We start from the raw sequence: 22,737 nt of genomic DNA, 5'->3' as shown, positions 1-22,737 counted from the left end.
TTTTTTTTCAATTTTCCTATAATTGTTTTTAACATTTATTTTTTTAATATTTACATTTCTCCAACCTTTCTCTCTCCCTTACCATTTCATCTCCTCACTACTTCTTCAATCTTTCTCCCTCCCTTACCTTTTCATCTCCCCACTACCCTCTACATTAATATCATTCTTCCTCTTTTCCTTCATCTTCCTTTATTTTTGTCTCTTCTTATTCACATCCTCTTACTATAAATTTGTCACTATCTCTTCTATTCTATGCATAGTTTTTCCTCACAAAAAAAATGGTACTCTCTTTCTCTCTCTCTCTAAATTTTTTGGTGGACTTATTTATTTTTATTGCATCTCTACTTTAGGTTGATAATTTTTTATATTCTTTAAAACTCTATTTTGGGTTAATGCGATTTAGTTTTGTTTTTTAAATTGTTGTTGTTGTTTTATATTTTATTTTTTTATTCTTTCTGATTGTTAAATGTTATCCTATTGCGATTTAAAGAATTAAATATAGCGTATAAAAATATAATATTATTCTATTACATAGCATGATTTGGATAATTTAGTATTTATTCTGTTACATAGCATGATTTTTTATAGTGCTCAATTAGGATGTTAAACTATGAAACTTTACTAATTTTTGTTTATTTTCTAATCCTTTGTGGTGGACAAAGTACTTTTTATAGTTTTATTAGAAGTACTCTATAATGCCATTCATTTAAAGAAAAGCAAAGGTTAGCCAAACGAAAATAATCGGATAGGTGACAAATTGCAAAAGTTAAAATTTATATATATACAATAATTGTTTATTTAATAATATGTTTTGGGTGGTTGAAATTATAATTTCTACAAAGAAAATAACCTTAATAGATTATCAAAAACAAAATTTTATCCTAATATTGATTCAATTAATCATTGTTAAGTTTTATTAATTTTTTTAGTTTACATTTTTTTTGGTGTTTTAGATTGTTCCTATGTTACATTTATGATTGTTCCTATAATAAATAAAAATATAATTACGAAATACATTACTCATTATTAAATTAGTTTAAATTGTAAAAAAAAAAAAAATTTAATAAAACCACCATAAAATAATTATCACGTGCAACGTGCGAGTTCGTGGCTAGTTATTTTTAAAAAAGGTAAATAGAAACGAACTGAAAAGATGAGCAAGCTTGAGGCGATTTGGTCCTTTGTTGGCCAGTTCACATGAATTCATGTCAGAAGTTGGGATTCCAAAAACATGATATGGGTTCAATGAATTTCATTTCTATTCACTTTGGCCTCATGGGTTACCAAATGTTGTGAATGGCCTCTAAAACAAGTTACGAGAAATTTAGGTACAGTTCTTTACATCCGATTAAATTAAGGCAGATAACTAGAAAGAATTCAATTCTCCTTGAGAAATATAGTACTGTTTGTACTGAATTGGTCAATGCAACATGCGTTTAGATTTTATTGGGGGACCTGATATACTGCTCATTAAAAACTATATCTAAGTTTTATCCCTCAAGATATGCATTTATTTACAAAATAACTAAATGGTTGTTTCTGATTAACACCCATGCAGATCCTTCCATCCCCTTATTTCAAAAACAGATTTTGGCAAGGTGCTTGCAAGACAGAGGCCTACAGTGAGTAAATCTGACCTTGATGTCCATGAGAGATTCACGAAGGAGTTAGGAGAGGAAGGCTGAATAATTTGATAAAATGTTATCACGTTGATCCACACACTAGTTGTGAAAACATTGGTATGATTTGTATTTTTTTTTTTTTGTATCAGTGCTGGATCTAATGAATTGTATCCTTTATATTAAGCTTCTTCACATGGGGAAGGTGACTTGACTTCCCTGTTTCTGTATTCAGATGGAAATATTGAGGTTTGATACTTCAGAAATCACTTGTCCCAAATTGGGAAAAATTTGCTATATACTATAATTTTTAGGAAAAATTTGCTAAATAACATCTGACCAAACTTATTTAATTATGTAGCACATTTTTGAAACTTGAGTTTGTCAAACTCGAGTTCTAAGTGAAACTCGAGTTTACCAAACTCGAGTTCCAAGTGAAACTCGAGTTTACCAAACTCGAGTTTAGATTGTCATAATGCTTGGATCTCAAGTTTGGTAAACTCGAGTTTCATTTGGAACTCGAGTTTGACAAACTCGAGTTTCAAAAATATGCTATATTACTGAATAAGTTTGACCTAATGCTTTTTTCCTAAATATTTCCAAAATTCATGATGTTTGGCAAAAAAGGCCTCCCAAATTGTGTTTAATCAATAAAATAATAATTATATATAAAAAAAAAAAACAAGTACTTGTTCTAAATTGCGTAAACAACAGTTACAGAATTATGACCCTAGAACGTGAACATGAGTTGTGTATGTGATACTAATTGCCATTGATGGTCCTCATGAATATGCATACAAATTTTCTAATTTGAAAGAGTATTGATCTTTAGGTTTGATCTAAAGCATTTGCTATGGTGCTGGAAAATGTTGTTCAGTAGGATGGATGGAGGGTGCTATATAACAATCTTCTGCCATTTGCCTTATATCCTAATCCTCCATTTTTTGAGGGGCTATATTTGCTATGAATCTTCTGTCATTTGCCTAATATCTTAATGTTCCACTCAAAAGTCATGGTAACATTTGAGGGTGGAGCAAGTAATACTATACACAATAAACTTTCTTAATCAATGTGGGATATTTTTCTTTTCTTTTCTTTTCTTTTCTTTTTATTTTGAAAAAACACACACATAAGGAAGGGGGAAAAAGATTCTAATATAAAGACACACTATACTTAACTCAAATGCCATAGTTTATTTGTAATGTCTTAGGTTCAATTTCTCCTAGTTTGTAATAGAATTCTCTGCTTTTTTGGTAATTTTGGTCAACCAGGGGTTGGTCGAGTATCAGGCGAAATTGTCACCAACTGAATTTCAAATGCTAAAGTTGTGTCAAACTACCAAGATGGAAATCACTCGACCAAAGTTCTTTTTTCTGCAATTCCAATTTCTAGCACTTGAATAGCTCAAATACAAATCAGCCCACTAAAACAAAATACAAAGTAATTAAATGATAATTATTAATTACAAGAAAAGTTTGACATGCATGGAATATGCAAACACAAAATAAAACATAACAAAGAGGGACAAAGGGAGGTGGTTCTGCTTATTAAAATTTTATCAAGTAGGTGACATTTCTGACTAAAACATATTTATTCAGGGAATTGCAGGTTAGGTGGACTAGAAGACTAAGTCAAAGAAAAATGAAAATTTTGTTAAGCCAACAAATAGATTGCAACTCTAATTTTTATCTTCAAAACTTTCATCATATTGGATGGTACAAACTATCAGAAAAATTAAATAATTTACTTTAAATAGGAAATGCTTATCTTTTTGTTTGATTAAGGCTTTTTTTTTTTTTTGGGTTATAGATTGACTCCGGTTAATTAATTTAATTAACTAAGTTGATTAATTAATTCAAATTGCATGCAAATCGTGGAGACACCAACAAATCACCAAGTAAACTAAGTTCAGCGGAAATTAAATAAACTCGGTGATTTGTTGACAAATGGGGAAAACCTCTTGCAAGGCAAAAATTCCCCCAGGTGAATTTCAGGTTATCACTCCTAAAAATCCACTAATCAAGAAAAAACAATTACAAGTATAATGAATCTTTCCACTACCAGGCCTATCCCAAAATACCAACCTACAATTAAACCTTTGTTCCAATTCCCAAATACACTTGATCTTGTAGAAGACTTCTTTCTTTGCACGGATCCCAATATACATGATTAACTCCACAACAACCCTTTGATTGTTGTAGTTGATTTGCAACAACTTCACATAGAAAAACCAATAAGATTTTTAATGTTGGTGCTAAAGACTTTGCTTGGTTATAGAACTCAAAGGCGCACAAGAAACACTACAATATCTCTTTCTTTTGTAGAAGGAGGTTAAAGTTTCAAAAAGAAAACCTTATGAAATTTTTTAGGGTTAGGGTTTTCTTCCTCCACCTCCTTATTTAAATAGGAGCTTAATTGGTCTTTTAGATGAGCTCTCCTATTCCAATTAGGTTTACACAAACCTTGGGCTTTCCTAATCCTATTAGGATTATGTAAACCCATAAACAAATAGCCTCTTAGAATAAAATGTCGCTGGTTATATTCTGAAATTCGTCGGCTCAATAAATTGAGCTTGTATCGAGCTTCTTCATTAATCCTCGATAGATGCTAGTGTCAAGCCTAGTGACGAGCTATAATGAAACAACTTCTGTTCACTTGTTTCTTGAATCAATCTTCATGTCTTTAATGATATCACTTGTAAAGTAAACTTCACATACTTGTTGATGCATTAAACTTAACTTAGAAAATATAACCCTAACACATAGAAAATATAACCCTAACACTTTTGAAAGAATGGATGATGAAAAATTATTTTGCCATGATGGATACTTAGTTGACATAAATTAAGATTTAAGAGGGAGGACCAGGTTTTTGGCCAAAAAAAAAATTTAAAAGGTAGGTAGATTTGGTAATTTATAAATTTCTCACACTAAAACTGGTAAATACTGCTAAAACAAATATTTAGTATTAGTGGTTTCAAATTCCAATTAGTTAAACTAGTAAAACCTTTTATCATAGAATAAGAGATTTGAGGTTCGAATCGTGTTAATACCAAAAGCCAATTTGTTTCTTAGCTTGATGATAAGGAATAAGGAAAAGGTTGGCTCCAAACATTTTTGGAGCCTTGGACTCTAACCACCAATAAGAAGAAAGTATGTGTCCTGTTATATGCAATGCACATGACTTATGGTTAATTGCACTGACCTATATTATGAACAAAATTTAGCTGCAAAATTAGTTATAGTCTAAGATTACAACTTTATTCAATATTTTTTTTATTGGAGGTGAATTTTAACAAATCCACAATTGGATTACATATTCTTCTTATATCATCAATTCTTGCAAAATTTCTATAAAATTAAAAATTAATAGTTATATCATCAATAAATTATTTAAATTACAAGTTTTTATAGTTAAAAATTATGCATAAAATATAAACTTATAGATTATATAATAAATAATACTCAATTGACACAAAATTTGACATGTGTATTAAGAGCATAAAGAATATGAAATTTAACGGTTAGATTTTCAAAATATATAGTAATATTTATTTAATTTAATAAGGTTGTAGCATTTTGTAACAAAATTTTTTCCCCATATTATTATTATTATTATTATAATAGTCTAGGTTGACTAATTGAAATATATACAAATTGGCACATACAAACTTCACCAATAATTCAACGCCTATTAAACACCCTCCCCAGAAAAAGTCTCTCACAATTTACGTTCATACAACTCATGCTGATTGTCAAACCTAAAACAAATATATATAAAAAAATAAAAAATAAAAAATTCACATGTTGATTGTCAAGAAAATGCTAAACTTGAGAAATAGGAAAATATAAAAAAAATAAGTGTAATCTCATAATTGACCCTGCTTTATCACCTAAAACTATGTTCTAAACACACATGGCAGAGTTCCAACATATCCAGGACTAATGATTTTTACACTCATTCCATTTTACTGACATTATTTTATGACCCAAAGAAACCATATAATAATCTTAGTTCTCGCACTGCCAGCAGAAATGGGAAACCGCTTTGCCTTCTTTTACGAGTAAGCTTTCAAAAATTGATTCCTCTTCAATTTCGATTCATCGTTTTAGATGATTTTTTGGGCTGAGTTACAATTCTATTCAATATCTTATTATTTGATGCAAATTTTGACAAATGTAGATTACATTTTTTTTCTTATATTTTAATGTTTGTAAAATTTTCAAAAAAAAAAAAATCAACAATTATATCATTAATCAAATATTTAAATTTCAAGTTTGTGTAGTCTAAAATTATGCATAAAAAATAAGTTTAAGGATCAAATATTAATTAACATTTAATTGGCACAAAATTTGATATGCGTATGAAGAACATTAAAAAAAAAAAAACATGTAAATTCAATAGTTAAAATTTTAAAGTATATAATCAGATTAATTTTTTAGTGGGAACTATACCCAAAGTTTATCCCAACTTAAAATGAATTGTTCGTTTAATATATGCTTTTAGGGTATACATTAATCATCAATTTTAAGAAATTTTTTATGAAGAATTGAAAAAACTGTCAAAAAAATTGACAACTTTTTTCATTTTTTTCATAAAAAAACTTCCTAAAAAGGTTTTACTAAAAGCAAAACTTAAGTATAACACTTAAATACTGTTATTTAGGTTCTCTATTAAGATTTTGTCATGTGGATTTTTTCTTATGAGAAAGAAGTGTATTTTTTAGTAAAATAGTCATATAGCTAAATCTTTAGAAGGGAACCTAGGGAATAGAATCTAAAATACTATACCTAAGTTTTATTATTTTACTAATATATACCCTAACGACATGATTTAGTAAAATCCTAAAAGAAATTAATAAAAAAAAAAGTATTTATGGTAATTTGAGTACCCTCTCCCAATTAAAATAAAATGAAGAAGGGTATATATGGTAATTTACCAAACTTTTCTTATAGAAGTCACGTAGCACCATTTTTTTTTTTTCACTCGAAGTTTCGCCATTAAAAAACTCCCTGTTCTTTTATAACAATAATTAATGGTACCACCAATAATTATTGTTATAAAAGAACTGGGAATTTTTCGACCATGACCCATGAAAGAGTTTTTTGGCTGCCACGAAAAAAACAAATACAGTCTCCTTATTGTCATTGAGAGAGATACCGTGCCGCTTACTTTCTCGTCGGCGCCGGTACGTAAGTTTCATTGATATCTTGTGACTGATTATTACATCCTTGTTCTTTTCCTTTGATGACTTCCTTTTCAATTTCGAATTAGATTATGAGTGTTTGTTTGTTTGTTTTGACATTCACTGTTGTTATTGTTAATCCACCGATCGTAGGTGGTCTAGTTCTTCTTCAATCTTTTTTCTCTGACTATAATTCCCGACGTCCATTGGCTGCATCTACCTTTTTGCGAGCTATTATGTAGTGAGTGCTCTCTTCTCTGATAATATATAGTAAGTGCTCTCTTCTATGATAATATATAGAAAGTGCTCTGTAATAATGTGTTTCACGCTATTTTTCTTTTATTTTCCCTTGAATAAATAGTTTCTTGAGAATTTGAGATCGATGGAGATATATACCATTAATACCCGATTATAATCATAATCAAGCCCATTGAATTTCCTAAGAATTGGAGCCATCATGTTTTGGCTTTAATCTAACTAGCCTGTAACCTATGCTCACGCACGAAAATATTGAACAGTAATATATATATATATATAATTATTGAAGAATTTTGTCAACATTGTAACCTATGCTTATTATATTTATTTTGAAATATATTAATTAATTATTATTATTATTATTGACATGATTCAATTCAAATCTTTTCCTTGTTCTCCGAACATGCTTGCATAACAGATCTAATAATCATTAATTTGGTTAAATACAATGTCTTGTCTGGGTCTAAACCCAACAATTTGCATGTAAATCTAGGGACCAGTTATATTTCAAGGTCAGATTTAATAGAGATATACATTTAACATTCAAAATAAAATGCTTAATTCTTTACTTTATTAAATTTTGGGAAAGGTTAAGTGAACTGATAAAAGTAATATGATTCTGGTTCATAATGATTTCAACGTGCACGTTTTGAGCCTAAAATTCAGAATAGATTTTAAAAATAAAGTATTCAACATGGATTGTTTTTGGAACCCAAGCAAAGAAAGCAATTTAGATTTCAAAATAGTTCATTCATTTTATCGTTCAATTAAATTGTGTTGTCCAACATGAGTCAGTTGCAAGTATTCTTAGCAGGGGTGGCAAAATTGGACATGACTCGTGAACCCGACATGACACGACATGAAATTAGTAGGTTATAAGTTGAAACTTAATAGGTTCGTGTTAGATTCGGGTTGACACGATTGACCCATTTAATAAATGGGTTAGGTTAATGTTTAACATATGGAATCCGTTTGACTCGTTAGACCAGTTTAATTAATGACATTTTACTAATATACCCGTCAAACCCTAAGTATATAAACTTATTAGTTGTTGTGGTTTATTTTCTTTGACATATTGTGATTGATTATTTGTGTTATTGAGATATGTTTTAATTTTGAATGAATATTTGTGATGCAATTACTCATTAGTTCTAAATTTTATATTAAAAATATTTATTCATTTGTTTTTTCATAAATATTTTTTTTTTCATTTTTATAAAATTTGATAAACAAGTTGACACGACTGACCCGTTTACTAAATTGATCGTATTAGAGTTAAGGAATCTTAACCCGTTTAATAAACATGTCAAGTTAGTATTGACCTATATAGTTAGATACTTCAGAGTTGACATGACACGAACCTGACACACGAACACGAATTGTCACCCATAATTCTTAGCATTACCACACAGTACACAAATTGGTCACCAATTTATATATGACTATATAATAAAATTTAAGTTAAATTGCAAATTATACCTCTAAAGTTTGGAGTGTTTAGATTTTACATCTTAAAATTTCAAAATTTGAATTCTATCCTTATTATGTTTGTATCAATAGATTCTCCATCCATATTTTTTGTTAAGTGTCACATAAGCTTGCGATGTTTGTTTATTTTGTCCAATAAAATGATTCCACTTCATTTTTATTATGTCATGTCATTTTTTATTATTTAATTTTTTTATACTGCAAAAGTGATGTGGTATGATTTTAATGGACAAACTAAATACATGTGACAAATTTATGTGGCATTGTAACTAAAAATATGGACGAGATGGTTGCTTATGCAAACGAAATAGAACTTCAAACAAACAAAATCCAAATTCTAAAATTTCAAAATATAAAATCCAAACATCTCCTAAACTTTAAAGATATAGTTTATATTTTAGCCTAAAATTTAATTTCTAATATTTCTAACATTACTCAAATAAAAAATACATGGTGCGCAGGTTCAAGGCAAATTTAAAGTGGTTACCCTTCCTCATAATATATACTAAATAAAAAGTATACACACAATAATTTTTACATCAATTATGTTAGCATGTTTAGACCTTCCACCCAGTATCATTTCATATCAAATCAATTGACATTCACAACTCCACCTCTTCCCATATTTGTGAATTGAGAAAAATTATGTTATTTTCACAATTTACAATTATTTTCAAAGAGCACTGTTGACATGATAACAGTATAAAAAAAAAAAAAAAAATAGAGTACGTGAAGCAAACATGTACAGCAATTTCAAAGAGCAAGCTAGGGGTGTCCAAGCAGACCCGGAACCCGCCCAACCCGCCCAACCGGCCGACCCGGACCGAAAACCGTCCGACCCGACTCCGGCGACGGTCGGCAGCGGGTCTCCATCCATAAAACCCGAGACCGGCGGGTCGGTTGACGGGTTTGAGCATGAAAAACCGATTTCAACCGACCCGACCGGAAAACGCATTGAAAAATGGTTCCCGCCGATTTAGCACTGAAAATCGCCGGATCTCTTCGAGGTCTGGCCTGATTTCGTTGAGATCTGCCGAGATCTCTTCATGATCCGGCCTAATCTCGAAGAGATCCGGCGATTTTACACTAAGATCTCGCCGGATCTCTTCGAGATTAGGCCGGATCTCGAAGAGATCTCGGCAGATCTCTTCGAGATCCGACCTAATCTCGAAGAGATCTGCCAGTGATTTCGAGATCTCTTCGAGATTAGGCCAGATCTCGAAGAGATCCAGCAAAAACCAGTGATTTCGGCGAAATCCGGCGACGATATGGGCGAAATCCGGCGACGATTTTGAGCCAAAAGACAACCGGCGACGATTTCTGCAAAATCCGAAACCGACCGATACCCGACCGGCGATTTGCTGGCATCCGACCACCCGAACCGCTGCCGTCGGCGGGTCGGCGGCGGGTTCAGATTTAGGAGACTCGATCTAGTCGGGTCGGTTCCGGGTTGGGCACAAACCCGACCCGGACCGACCCGTGGACAGCCCTAGAGCAAGCAATAGAGTACGTGAAGCAAGCCGTACAGGAAGACAATGCCGGAAACTACGCCAAGGCTTTCCCTCTTTACATGAACGCCTTGGAGTATTTCAAGACTCATCTCAAGTACGAGAAGAACCCTAAGATCAAGGAAGCCATTACTCAGAAGTTCACCGAGTACCTCCGCCGCGCCGAGGAGATCCGCGCCGTGCTCGACGACGGCGGCCCCGGACCGGCGTCTAACGGGAGACGTAGTAGAAGTAAGGGAGACGCTGGGCCTGGGCCCACTTCCGTAGAGCAGATCAGAGCTGAATTGGAGTCGTGGGGCATTGTGAGAGAGAAGCCCAAAGTCAAGTGGAGCGACGTTGCCGGACTCGATACTGCCAAGCAGGCCCTCCAGGAGGCCTTCATTTTGCCCCTCAAGCTCCCTCATTTCTTTACCGGTTAGTACTTAGTTGATATATAGTTCCAACTGAGTTTAATTAATTACACATCTGTTTCTTTGCTACTAATCTTTTTTGGATTTTGATCTTGATTTTTTTTAATATTTAATAATTAATTTAAAAAATATTTATTGATCTTTTCATTTTTTCTTTTTTTTTTAAATTACAAAGTTGGTCTCTATCTTTTATGGCATGTTTGGATGTTTAAAAAAAGAGGGGGAGTAGAGTAGAGGGAGGGAGAGTAATGCAATTACTTTATTTGGAAGTTTTTTAAATGATGAGGGGGAGGGGTTTGGAGGAGTTTGGAGGGGTTTGGACTCCCTCTAGCCCCCCAATTTTAATTCCCCCAAATTGGAGAGATTTGGAGGAGGAGTAGAGTACATAAACTATTGACCAAGTAAATTACCTAATTTACCCTTATTATATTAACAAAATTACACAAGGGGAAGGGCTAATTAATCCATTTCCCCTTACTAATTTTAAAAACATCCAAATAAGGTGGAGGTGAATCATTCTCCTCTACTCTCCTCCCCACTACTCCCATTCCCTCTACTCCCCTCTACTCTCCTCCCTCTCTAAACTTCCAAACAAGCCATTAGTCTATAACTTTTTAACGTGCCAACAAGGCACTCTGTCTGTCCATTTAGGAGTTTTTGTTAATGAGTTAATGGTAGAGGCTAGAATAGAATTGATTTTCTATTTTTAAAGATGGAATAGGAGCAAAATCAAAATGGGGACCAAAATAAGAATAGGCCCAAAATGTAAGAGTCAAAAGTACATTTTTGTCATGTTTTATTAACATCTTTTTTTCATGATAATAGCTAATTTACTTAATCAACACTCTTGTAACAATTTTCTTTTGGTGAAACAATGTTGGGTTTCAGTTGGGTTCGATTTTCTGCCTTCTTAGAGGTGGGAGAAAGAATACAAAACCCACTCATTTTTTAAAATTAAAAAAAAAAAAAGTTAATTATCATCCTACAACTTAGGGGCCGTTTGGTAACGTTATTCTAGTAACGTTGTTTGTATTTTTTAAAAATACGTGTGAAAAAAAAAATGTGTAAAATTACGTGTAATGTTTAAAAAACTAAAAACTTGTGTTTAAACACATATTCCAAACGGATACTTAGTTTTTTTCTTTGTGCAATTTTTCGTTTCTTTTTTTAATAATGTCAATATTATTGGTGTATCATATATTCTTTGATTATTTTCTAGCAGTTAATGTTTTACCTACTTGCTCTCTTTTAGACAAGAGACAACCACGTTCATGGAGATCCTTTTTGTTGTATGGGCCACCCGGATGTGGAAAGTCTTACTTGGCCAAGGCTGTTGCAAACGAAGTTGATTCCTCTACCTTTTTCAGGTATAACATGATTAATACACACCGTCACTTTAACCATTTTATTTGCGTATTTGAAATTTCTGCTCAAATATTTGTTTTCTGTGCGAGCTAGGGAGCATCCACTGTTGCTGCTGCTAGTCATATCTTGCAGTTATCACATATTTTTTTATTGTGTTATACATGAGTTCCTTTTACAAGCGTACTTCTTTTCTTAAAATTTTTACAACTTCACATTGCATATTCCTGTGTCTAGTGATGGGCATGTTGTGTCAATTTATTACTGATATGCGTGTGTGTGTGTGTTTTTCTGCATGTATTTACATGTTGCTTCTTTGTTGGATTTATTTTCTTTGTATTTTTCATATAATTGGCTAAGAAGTTGGCATGTGTTACCAGTTTTTATTTATTTGTTTTTTTTACCCAATAGTGTCTCTTCATTGGACCTGGTTTCTAAGCCAATGGATGAAAGAGAAAAGCTAGTTTCAAACCTTTTCCAAATGGCTCGTGAAAGTGCTCCTTCAATCATTTTTATTGATAAAATAGATTCTTTATGTGGCCAACATGAAGGAGGCAATGAGAGTGAAGCTTCTAGACATTTCAAAACAGAACTGCTTGCGCAGATGCAGGTATTTGATTTACGGCAAGAACTTTATATTTTTTGTTGCCTAAATTTTTCTTTTTAAATTCTGTTACCTACTTGCATCTGTATTCCTTTCCAGTAAATCATTTACGTATATTAACAAAAAGAAAAAAAATTTCCAGCTAATTGTCGATGTGCGAAAGTGATTTCACATAATGGTTATAGAGTCCATTTGAGGCAAGAAGATAGGCATCATAAAATGGTCCATCACTTATCATATAATGTAAATTTTTATTAATACCTTTTTATCATCAATTTATTTCTAGCACAGTTTAGTGTTGTAAAGATTGTGTAATAATTACAGCGTTGTAGCTCATAGATTGATGAAGGATTTACATACATCTTTGGTTGATATTCTTGGTCTATGCTTATAAGTTGTTACCATTTCACCTCATCATACTGATTATCACTCGGATGTTAGGTTTCATTTTTGGGCTCATAATGTCTGTTAAGTTGCCTACATTGAACTTTTGTTGCTATATATTTATGAGATTGGGGACTCTTGAGTACTTTCACTTGTATTTGGCTGTTTCATATGTTGTGCTTACCTTTGTCACAAGACAAGCTTTGTTGTGTAAAACCTGGCTTTCCATGATCTCGTGTGCCAAGTGTGAGCCTGAAGTGGTTTAGTTTACCAAGTTTGGGCAGAGTTCAACTGGGCTTGGCTTGTTTAGTGCTCGGCTAGTTTCCATTGTCTTTTTTCTTTTTTCTTTTTTTGTAGCTTTAATTGTTGCTGGCCCTATACTCTCTGGTCAGACTTGGGATTATTCCAAAGTTACAATTAGGCCAAGTTTAGTGTAGACAGAACTGATTTTATGAACTTGTAGTGGAAATTGAAGTCAAGAGTTCTAGTCCAGGATTGAGAAATGAAAGGATTAACTGTAGGCGACTGAGTTATGCATTTCTTAACACTATGGTTTTGTCAATAAGAAACTTATTAAAGGAAGGTGTACTAAATTAACATAAGGGAAATATTTCTAGTCATTTTTGGTTTTAACTATGTTATAATAATTATTGTGGAACTCCTCTTTTTCTTTTTTTTAAAAGATATTTTTAAGTTATCATTCTTCCCTTGTACTATTTTCCTATGGATGTGGATGGTCAAGCTTTATACTGAAATTGGTCAGTTTTACGTAATTCTAGTCCTCAAGCTAAAGAATTCCTCTGTGATATTGCTTAAAGATTATGGTACTTATTATTGAGGTTTCGAAAGGTATACTGGTAATAAAGTTTGGTTACTTGGTCTTGTTCTTTGAAGAGCATTTTGGTGCCTCCAAATAAAGTTAATAGTGAAAAATTCATAAGCTGTCACAATAACAATTTTTCAAGCCATGCTATAAATTTTCCAGAATGGTTTGATAAATTCTTAATTTTGAAGTGACAGGACATTTTATTTGTGATGCTTTAGGGTGTAGGGCACAACGATCAAAAAATTCTCATTCTTGCAGCGACGAATACTCCTTATGCTCTAGATGAGGTAAAGAGGAACATGAGAAGTTTGCTTTTTGTAATTGTTTCTTGAATAATTTGAACTGTTATGTGTCTGAGCATTACTAATTGCAGGCCATCCGACAATGTTTTGACAAGCGTATATACATTCCTCTACCATATGATCAGGCCCGAAAGCACATGTTCAGAGTAACGGACACCATAATTGAATTTTTTTTCCTTCAGTAAAACAAGAGAAGAAAAGATCATCTGGTTATATGAGCATTATTTTTCATGTTCCAGAAAACTTTATGATGTTTGTTTAACCTTTACAGGTGCATTTAGATGGTACTCCTCACAATTTAGAAGAAAGTGATTTTGAAAGCTTAGCTTTCTGGACAGAGGGCTTTTCAGGTTCAGATATTTCTGTTTGTGTAAGTTTGCTGCATTCATGAAGATACTTGGTATTTTATGCTTTAAATTTTGGTCCAAGTTGTCTTTTTATTTTATAAATATTGTGAGGGAAGTCAATTGGAAATAACTAACCACAGTGACAGTGCCCCTTATATTGTTTTCTTGAATTTGGCAGTTTAAAGGTGCCATGCTTGAACCTGTTCGTAAAACACGAGATGCAATGTTCTTTGTGAATAATTCTAGTGATATTTGGGTTCCATGTGGACCAGAGCAGCCAGGTGCTGTTCAAATTACCATGCTGGAGCTGGCAGCACAAGGACATGCTTCAAAGGTATTGGCAGATAGTTTAGATATGAATAACAGTTACCTTTTTCACTGCTCGCTTTTAGTTTTCTGTTCTTCTCTGCCAAGAGCCTTGTACCTTAGTAGTAACTCTATGGATCATTTGTCAAACCCAAAATCCCTATGGAACCAGTTTGCAATCGAATTGACTTCAAATTTAATTTAATTTAATTCAATGTCTTTGCAATTCAATTGTTTTTTTTTTTTTTTTTTTGAATATTCGCAATTCAATTATTTGTTTGGACTAGATATAAGTTGAATTGGAAGTCTTTAGTTTTTTGTGAATTATTGAGGATATTAGTATGGGATTTTTTTTTATAAAAAAAAATTCTTAATTAAATAGAAACTGGAAAGATGAGCGAAGTTGATGGGATTTGGTCCTTTGTTGGAGAGTTCACACGAATTCATGAATCGTGTTAGAAGTTGTGATTCCCAAAACATGTATTGAATCAAATTCAATTCATGAATCCATGATATGGGCTCAATTTCTATTCACTTTGGCCTCACAGGTTACCAAATGCCGTGAATGATCTCTAAGACAAGTTACGATAAAACATAAATACAGTTCCTTTGGTACAATACAATAGGTACTCCAATTAAATTTAAACACATAACTGGATTGAATTTGATTCTCCTTGAGAAATATAATATCGTTCGTACCGTATTGGACATGTGTTTGAGTTTTATTAAACAAACCTGATATACTGCACCTTAGGAATTGGATCTTAAGATATGCATTTATCTACAAAGTAACCGAATGGTTGTTTCTGATTAACACCCATGCAGATCCTTCCACCCCCTATTTCAAATGAAGATTTTATGACAGTGCTTGCAAGACAGAGGCCTGCAGTGAGTAAATCTGACCTTGATGTCCATGAGAGATTCACGAAGGAGTTTGGAGAGGAAGGCTGAATGATTTGATAAAATTATATCACGTTGATCCACACACTAGTTGTGAGAACATTGGTATGATTTGTATTTATTTATGTATCAGTGCTGGATCCAGTGAATTGTATCCTTTATTTTAAGCTTCTTCACATGGGAAAGGTGACTTGACTTCACTGTTTCTGTATTCCGAATGAAATACTGAGGTTTGATACTTTTGGAATTACTTGTCCCAAATTGTGTAAAGAACAGCTTCAGAATTATGACCCTAAAATGTGAACATGAGGCATATGTGATGCTGATTGCCTTTGATGTTTGGTCCTCTTGTATTTGCATACTAATTTTCTGATTTTAAAGTGTATTGATCTTTAGGTTTGATCTAAAGCATTTGCTATGGCTGCTGGAAAATGTTGTTCAGTAGGATGGATGGAGGGTGCCACATAACCAGTCCGCAAATGTTGAAATTTAATGAATTCTTCTACCATTTGCCTTACATCCAAATGTTCCATCATTTTTCAAGGGGCTACATTTGCTGTGAATCTATGAACTGTCCAGTCTATTTTCAGTTTTTCACAGCCTCAATGGTCTATACTTGTCCTTAATCTAGTTTTTCTTTGTGTTTATACAGGTTTTTAACTCAAGCGATATCACTCATCCTCCCATTACAGTTAGTCAGTCGTAATGAAATACACAAACCATCTTTTTAAGGCCTAAAATTCTAGACATCAAACTTCCAATTATTTCACATCTTAAGTTCTTCGCAAGTCTGAAAAACATTAATAATGAGATCAAGTATACAGTCTTTAGCCGGTTGTGAACAAACAAAAGTACAGAGCTCGTCATTAATAACTGACAATTATATAGTTAATCATATATCTTGTTTGCTAATTTATGGATTCTACAGAAACTGCATTTCGAATTGCAATAAGTAATCCTACAGTTTGCATATTCTTTATACTTTCTGATATGATCCAATAGCTAGCTTACAATTACCGGACAAGATGCTCTTAAGTATATAATACTCCTCACTAATGTATTATAATATACCTTAGTCGAAACTTGAATGTCATATTTGACTCTTTCATTCTCAAAACAGCATAAGCCGGCCAAAAGCCAAAAGAGTTCATATGAAGCTTTCAAAATTGTTAAACATATACAATCATATGTGTATCATCCGAGTATCTCAGCTTATATGAAAACCTAAACCAAAGAAGCATCATGCGGGCATTTGAACTTGTATTGCTTGGGCTATAAAAAGGGGTTGAGTTATTTTGCACAAGCATCATCATTTCCCCTTTTTTGGCTACTGCAATCTTGCAATTTTTAACATAAATCATGAGACTAGTTAAAGTTCTCACTATTCTGTTCTTCATTAGATTTGCTTTCGTGCATGCAACCGCTACCGATGCAAAGGTAGGGGATGAGGGAGATAGACAATGTAATAGTTTAGTAAGAGTTAGTACTAAGAGTTCGAGCCCATTTTCCTACTATGAAAGGAGGCTCTTGTTTTACATTATGAAAATGCCTTAACCTTCAAGAGTGTATTTTCTTTCACAATGAAGAATTAATTACCAAATGTGTTAGTCATATACTATATGAAACACACAAGAATGCTGACGTGGAATTATGGATCACATCCTCTTTTATATCCTTCAATCCTCTAATTGTAGTTGTCCATATTGAGACTTCCCTTTCGATTTCCTTTTCCTTTTTAACAAAAAGAAAACAATTTCTAATATTTGTCAACATTATGAATATTTCAGGCATAGCTGCCTTTATCAGTTCTAAAAAAACCTGTGTTCAAGTTCAGGTCCCTTCTCTCTCTCTCCACACCCCCCCCCCCACAAAAAAAAAAAAAAAAAAAATCCAGGAGCCTCTTGCCTTAGGGGCACTTTTAGCTTGGTTTTGATCCCTAACCTTACTCTAAAAACAAAAAGCCCCAAAGAAAACAAAATACTTGAAAAAAGCATGCATGGGATAACCATGAAATCTAATTATGCTCCTTTTTAAGAAATTTGAGTGGTGTGAAGATGAAATACTCTACATTGTCAATGCTGGCACTGTTCAGGCATATGGTTCTTTAACTAACACAGGTTTCTTTTACTTTTTAAAAAAAAAAAAAATTATTTCCTTTTCCTTGTAATTTGCAGCATTACATAGTTTACATGGGGGAACACGCTCACCCCAATTTGGAATCTGTGGTTAGAGCCAACCATGAAATACTTGCTTCAGTTACAGGAAGGTAAGGACTCTAAGGAGCTAATACTACTACATTTTTATTTCCATTATGAGACATCAAATAACAAGATCATAGGAAAACTACAGATTTTCATAACCGAGTATTGTCATGGTACTAACATAATTAATTTCAGTTTTGATGGAGCACAACAATTTGGCAATTCACCATTACAGTAAAAGCTTCAGAGGCTTCTCAGCTATGCTCACACCAGAGCAAGCACAACAACTTGCAGGTACCTGATTTTATATATTTATTCATTTGTTTGTTTTTGGTAAAACAAAGTGAAATACATGATCCAACACTGATCATTACATCCACAATGGAGGTAAAATAGAATGTCTCCAAATTCAAATGCATCTTCATCCCTCTTCAAAATTTGAACATTTTCTTTTTGTGTGGGGGGGTTGGGGGGTGTGGGGGGGGTTAAGTACAGTTTAACACATGGTCAGCAATAATAAGCATCAAAAGCCATTGGAGATAGCATAGATATCCTCTAATTGAATTCCTCTTACTTCTGCTGCAGATAAAGATTTGGTCGTTTCTGTGTTTCAGAGCAAGATGAATATGTTCCACACAACACATTCCTGGGAATTTCTAGGAACAGATTCTGCACAACAATATAATCAAATGCCAATGGAATCAACTTCAAATACCATTGTTGGTGTAATTGATAAAGGTAAAGATCCATATCTTAATTTCTCATTAAACTCTTCTTTTATTTTATTACAAACATAGAATTCACATTGTATCTTTCAGGAATTTGGCCTGAATCAAAGAGCTTCAATGATAAAGGATTGGGTCCTGTACCCAAGAAATTCAAGGGAGAATGTGTTACTGGTGAACATTTTAGATTGGCCAACTGCAACAGGTACCAAACATTTTAAACACTAAAGAATCCACTTCCCTGATTGTCACACCATATTCTTCCTGAATTAGATCAAGCACAAGGTTTAGTATTTAAACCAACCAATTCCATTGTATATCTGGTACAAACATACAGCTATTATATGAATGCAAACTTACCATGGGGCTTACATTGTCATTTGGGTTGGAATTTTCAGGAAGATTATAGGTGTGAGGTTCTATTTGAAAGGGTTTGAAGAAGAGTCTGGGCCTCTTGAATCTTTTAACCTCCCTTTCTTGCGGTCAGCTCGAGATGGTGATGGGCATGGAACTCACACTGCCTCAACAATAGCTGGATCCATAGTAGCTAATGTCAGACTATTTGGTATGGCCAGAGGTACTGCAAGAGGTGGTGCACCAAGTGCCAGACTTGCCATCTACAAGGCTTGTTGGTTTGACATGTGCAGTGAAGCTGACATTCATTCTGCCCTGGATGATGCCATTAGTGATGGTGTTGATATACTTTCCATTTCTATTGGCCCTGATCCTCACCAGCCTAGTCATTTTGAAAATGCAATCTTGATTGGAGCTTTCCATGCATTCCAAAGAGGAATTCTAGCATCTGCTTCAGCCGGAAACTCAGCTTTCCCAGGTACTGCAACCAATGTTGCTCCTTGGATTCTTACTGTTGCTGCAAGCTCAGTGGACAGGGAATTCCATTCAATTGTTTATCTTGGAAATTCAAAAGTTCTAAAGGTAAATTTGGTATATTCCACCCCACCTCTTTATCAAATATAAAGTTACATAGGAAAGGTTTTTATTTAAAATGGAAATTCCATGCTCTCAGGGTTTCTCTTTAAACCCAATCAAGATGGAAACTTATTATGGTTTGATAGCTGGGAGTGTTGCAGCTGCTCCTGGAGTTACAGCAAAAAATGCCAGGTATCTTCTGTGTTTGATGGGAAAATAACAGTTTCTCTAGTATTTAGTTTCTACTCAGCTGTGGTCAGTCTATTAAAATCAATTCAGTTACATTTTATGCAAATTCAAATTCCATCAATATGGAAGTCTTGTGCATATTTTTTATTTTCTTCCTAAATTATATGAAATTGTTTTTTTCTTAGCATCTTAATGTTCATACTAAAATGATTTTTTGACAAGTAATAAGGAATTTTTTTTTTTTTTTCAAAAAAATTATTATCCTAAACTAAGACTTTCCAATTTTGTAGTCATAAGCATCATATAATTTAATCATCTTCTATACATATTTTCTGATTTCATGATGCTCAACCAACCCAATATTGGGCTTTGTGGAGCCTAGTTGTGTTTGATCTGGTTGACGACCTGACCTGACCCGAAATTATGTTGCGTGTTTTTAAATGGGAGATTTTCTAAGGCTTAGTCCATGGAGTGGAGGCTTGGGCCGATAGGTCCAAGCCGGAGCGGGAAAATTTTTTGGCTCATTTTGTAGTCCATTGTGAATCCTATGCGTAGGATATAGAAACCGTTTTTGGTGATTAGAGTTTCAGTCTTCTTGTTGTTTTTGAGAGAGAAAAACACTGTAGCCACACTTTGTATTTTTCCTTGATAATAGTAAAATCTCTGCAACTCCGTGGACATAGGCAAATTGCCGAACTACGTAAATACTGTCTTGTGCATGTGATTGTTTCTTTTGAAGTGTGTTTTTCTCTATTTTTGTTTCTCACGTTTTGGGAATTTCGGGTTGAATTCCCTACACCCAACACCTCTAAATTGCCATCCCATCATTGATCTATTTGTTTTAAAAGCTTTGGTTCCTTTCCTTTCTATATCAGCTTTTGCAAGAACAATACGCTAGACCAAACCCTAGTTAAGGGGAAAATCGTGGTGTGCACGATTGAAACCTTTATTGATAACCGAAGAGAAAAAAAGCATTTTTTTAAGACAGGCTGGTGTTGTTGGATTGATACTCATTGATTCATCTATCAAAGATGTTAGCTTTCAGTTCGTCATCCCAGGCACTTTAATCGGTCAAGAAGAAGCAGAAGAGCTTCAAGCATACATGATTTCAGAAAAGTGAGTTTTTCAAGCTTTGTATGCTAAAAACATTTGTCAATGAAAGAATGGAAAAGCTCCACAATAAATGCAACTGAAAATTAATTAAACATGGATTCACTATTTAAAAAATAATAATAATTCAATAGTTCAAGTTGATTGCAACTACTTTTGTCATTACAGGAATCCAGTTGGTAAAATCTCCCCAACTATAACAGTTCTGAACATCAAACCTGCACCAGAGATGGTTGTATTTTCTTCCATGGGGCCAAATATTATAACTCCAGACATTATTAAGGTAAGTTTATTTAGTCTTCTCAATTTATACTTGTGCACATTCTCTCAAAATACTTCAACAAACAAAAGATTATGCCAACATGATGGGAAAAAAGGGATAGAAATAATGCAATATCTTGACCAACATACGTAGATAAAGAAAAGTTAACTCCATAAACTCTTACCGAAAGATGCATAATTTCTATTGCAGCCAAATATCACAGGACCTGGATTGAATATTTTGGCAGCATGGTCTCCAGTAGTAACTACAGCAACTGCTGAACAATCTGTCGATTATAACATAATCTCCAGCGCCTCACTGTCTTGCCCACATGTTTCTGCAGTTGCAGCAATTGTAAAATCGTACCAACCTTCCTGGAGTCCAGCAGCCATAATGTCAGCAATAATGACAACAGGAAAGTTGTTTTACACTATAATGTCAGATAATTACAAATTTACTTATGTTTTTGATTGGACAAAATCTATGGATTACCACAGCAATGGTCCTAGATAACACTCAACATGCAATTGGAACAAATCCAAATGGAACTCAGACCACGCCTTTTGACTACGGATCCGGACACATTAGCCCCACTAGGGGCATTAAATCCGGGACTTGTGTATGATTTCAACTCCCATGACATCATCAATTTTCTATGTAGCACTGAAGCAAGCCCTGCACAATTGAAGAACCTTACAGGGGAACTAGTACACTGCAAGAACCCTCTTACACCTTCCTACAATTTTAATTACCCTTCAATTGGTGTTGCCAATATGAACAGAAGTTTATCACTTTATAGAACAGTCACATATTACGGTAAAGATCCAATAGTATATGTTGCATCTATTGATTACCCAATTGGTGTTGAAGTCAAAGTTACACCTGCTAAACTTAAGTTTACAAAGGTCGGGGAAAAGAAGTTTTTCAAGGTTGATTTCATCCCCTTCAAGAACAGCAATGGGAGCTTTGTGTTTGGGTCCTTGACATGGAGCAGTGGTATCCATAGGGTCAGGAGTCCTATTGGTCTCAATGTGGTTTCTGTGTAGGAACAAGCAATCAACTACATATGTTTGCAATGTTGATTTTATTTTAGTCATTATCTCATCCACTGCTCTTGCTACATATATCCAAAAATATGGTATGATCCTTCTATCTAAAATAGTTTGCTCTTTCAGCTATGAAGTTCTATTTCAGCAACTTTTGGATTTTAAAGTATGTGAAGAGGTATAGTTCTGTTGTGTAATGTGAGAAATGAACATGTCAGTTCTTATAGCCATGGTTTCATATGGGAACATCTTGTTTTCGAAGAGGGTTTAAGATGGAGACAGGCTTCATTCAGGAAGAGAGAGAGAGAGAGAGACGCAAAATGTAAAGCAACTGGCATGGAAGTTTTAAATTTGCATAAACAAGATTTATGAGCAAGTAACTTAGAATTTATACTCTCACATCTTTGTAGCTAAATGTCAAGAATATTATGTGGAATGACTATAAAGTTTCCAAAACCATTTGAGGCTTCATACTTCCATTCATGATACCCTCAAATCATAGCATGAAATATGAAGTTTACCTCATCACTTTGCCCACAAGAAATAGTAATTGTTAAGAAACATCTGCCAGGAGCCTTGTTGCCTAGTGGCACTTCCCAGAAACATCTTGTCATTGAGGAAACAAGATGCACATTTATGAAGACCATGGAAGTGAAACAGGGTTAACTACATTTAGTTCCTCAAATCATCGAGGAAAAGATGTCTTTTAGGGTTAACTACATTTATGAACCTAGATTCAAATCCTCCACTCCCCCCCCCCCCCCCCCCCCCCCCC

The 22,737-nt window shown here is 33.7% G+C and overlaps 2 protein-coding genes and 2 long non-coding RNA genes across 4 annotated transcripts; 3 read left to right on the top strand and 1 right to left on the bottom strand.

The window, feature by feature from the left end:
- The first annotated feature begins 6,712 nt into the window (after nt 1-6,712).
- Nucleotides 6,713-7,045, top strand: LOC136069516 (uncharacterized). The gene is made up of 2 exons (XR_010630715.1): nt 6,713-6,807; nt 6,958-7,045. It is a non-coding gene; the product is annotated as an uncharacterized LOC136069516 (long non-coding RNA).
- Nucleotides 7,046-10,044: 2,999 nt separating this feature from the next.
- LOC111994601 (protein SUPPRESSOR OF K(+) TRANSPORT GROWTH DEFECT 1) lies at nt 10,045-15,872 on the top strand. Its single transcript, XM_024026488.2, has 8 exons — nt 10,045-10,472; nt 11,721-11,835; nt 12,242-12,440; nt 13,863-13,931; nt 14,018-14,092; nt 14,218-14,316; nt 14,472-14,627; nt 15,425-15,872. The coding sequence occupies exons 1-8, from the start codon at nt 10,121-10,123 to the stop codon at nt 15,548-15,550; spliced, it is 1,191 nt and encodes a 396-aa protein (XP_023882256.2). The 5' UTR covers nt 10,045-10,120; the 3' UTR covers nt 15,551-15,872.
- A 1,816-nt stretch (nt 15,873-17,688) lies between these two features.
- LOC111994619 (subtilisin-like serine-protease S) lies at nt 17,689-21,962 on the top strand. Its single transcript, XM_065778122.1, is given in 13 exon segments — nt 17,689-17,765; nt 17,896-17,914; nt 17,916-17,994; nt 18,286-18,438; nt 18,519-18,630; nt 18,824-19,361; nt 19,453-19,547; nt 20,420-20,507; nt 20,509-20,660; nt 20,823-20,937; nt 21,127-21,324; nt 21,407-21,505; nt 21,507-21,962. Coding segments are annotated over 13 exon segments (2,181 nt in total).
- LOC136069500 (uncharacterized) lies at nt 18,131-21,215 on the bottom strand. Its single transcript, XR_010630703.1, has 3 exons — nt 21,101-21,215; nt 18,786-19,296; nt 18,131-18,689 (listed from the first exon to the last, which is right to left on the bottom strand). It is a non-coding gene; the product is annotated as an uncharacterized LOC136069500 (long non-coding RNA).
- Nucleotides 21,963-22,737: the final 775 nt, after the last annotated feature.

This window comes from Quercus suber, unplaced genomic scaffold (genome assembly GCF_002906115.3).
Source record: "Quercus suber isolate HL8 unplaced genomic scaffold, Cork oak 2.0 scaffold_174, whole genome shotgun sequence".
NCBI classification, from domain to species: domain Eukaryota; kingdom Viridiplantae; phylum Streptophyta; class Magnoliopsida; order Fagales; family Fagaceae; genus Quercus; species Quercus suber.
Note: the sequence above shows the minus strand (reverse complement) of the source record. Positions and strands in the feature narration are given on the sequence as shown.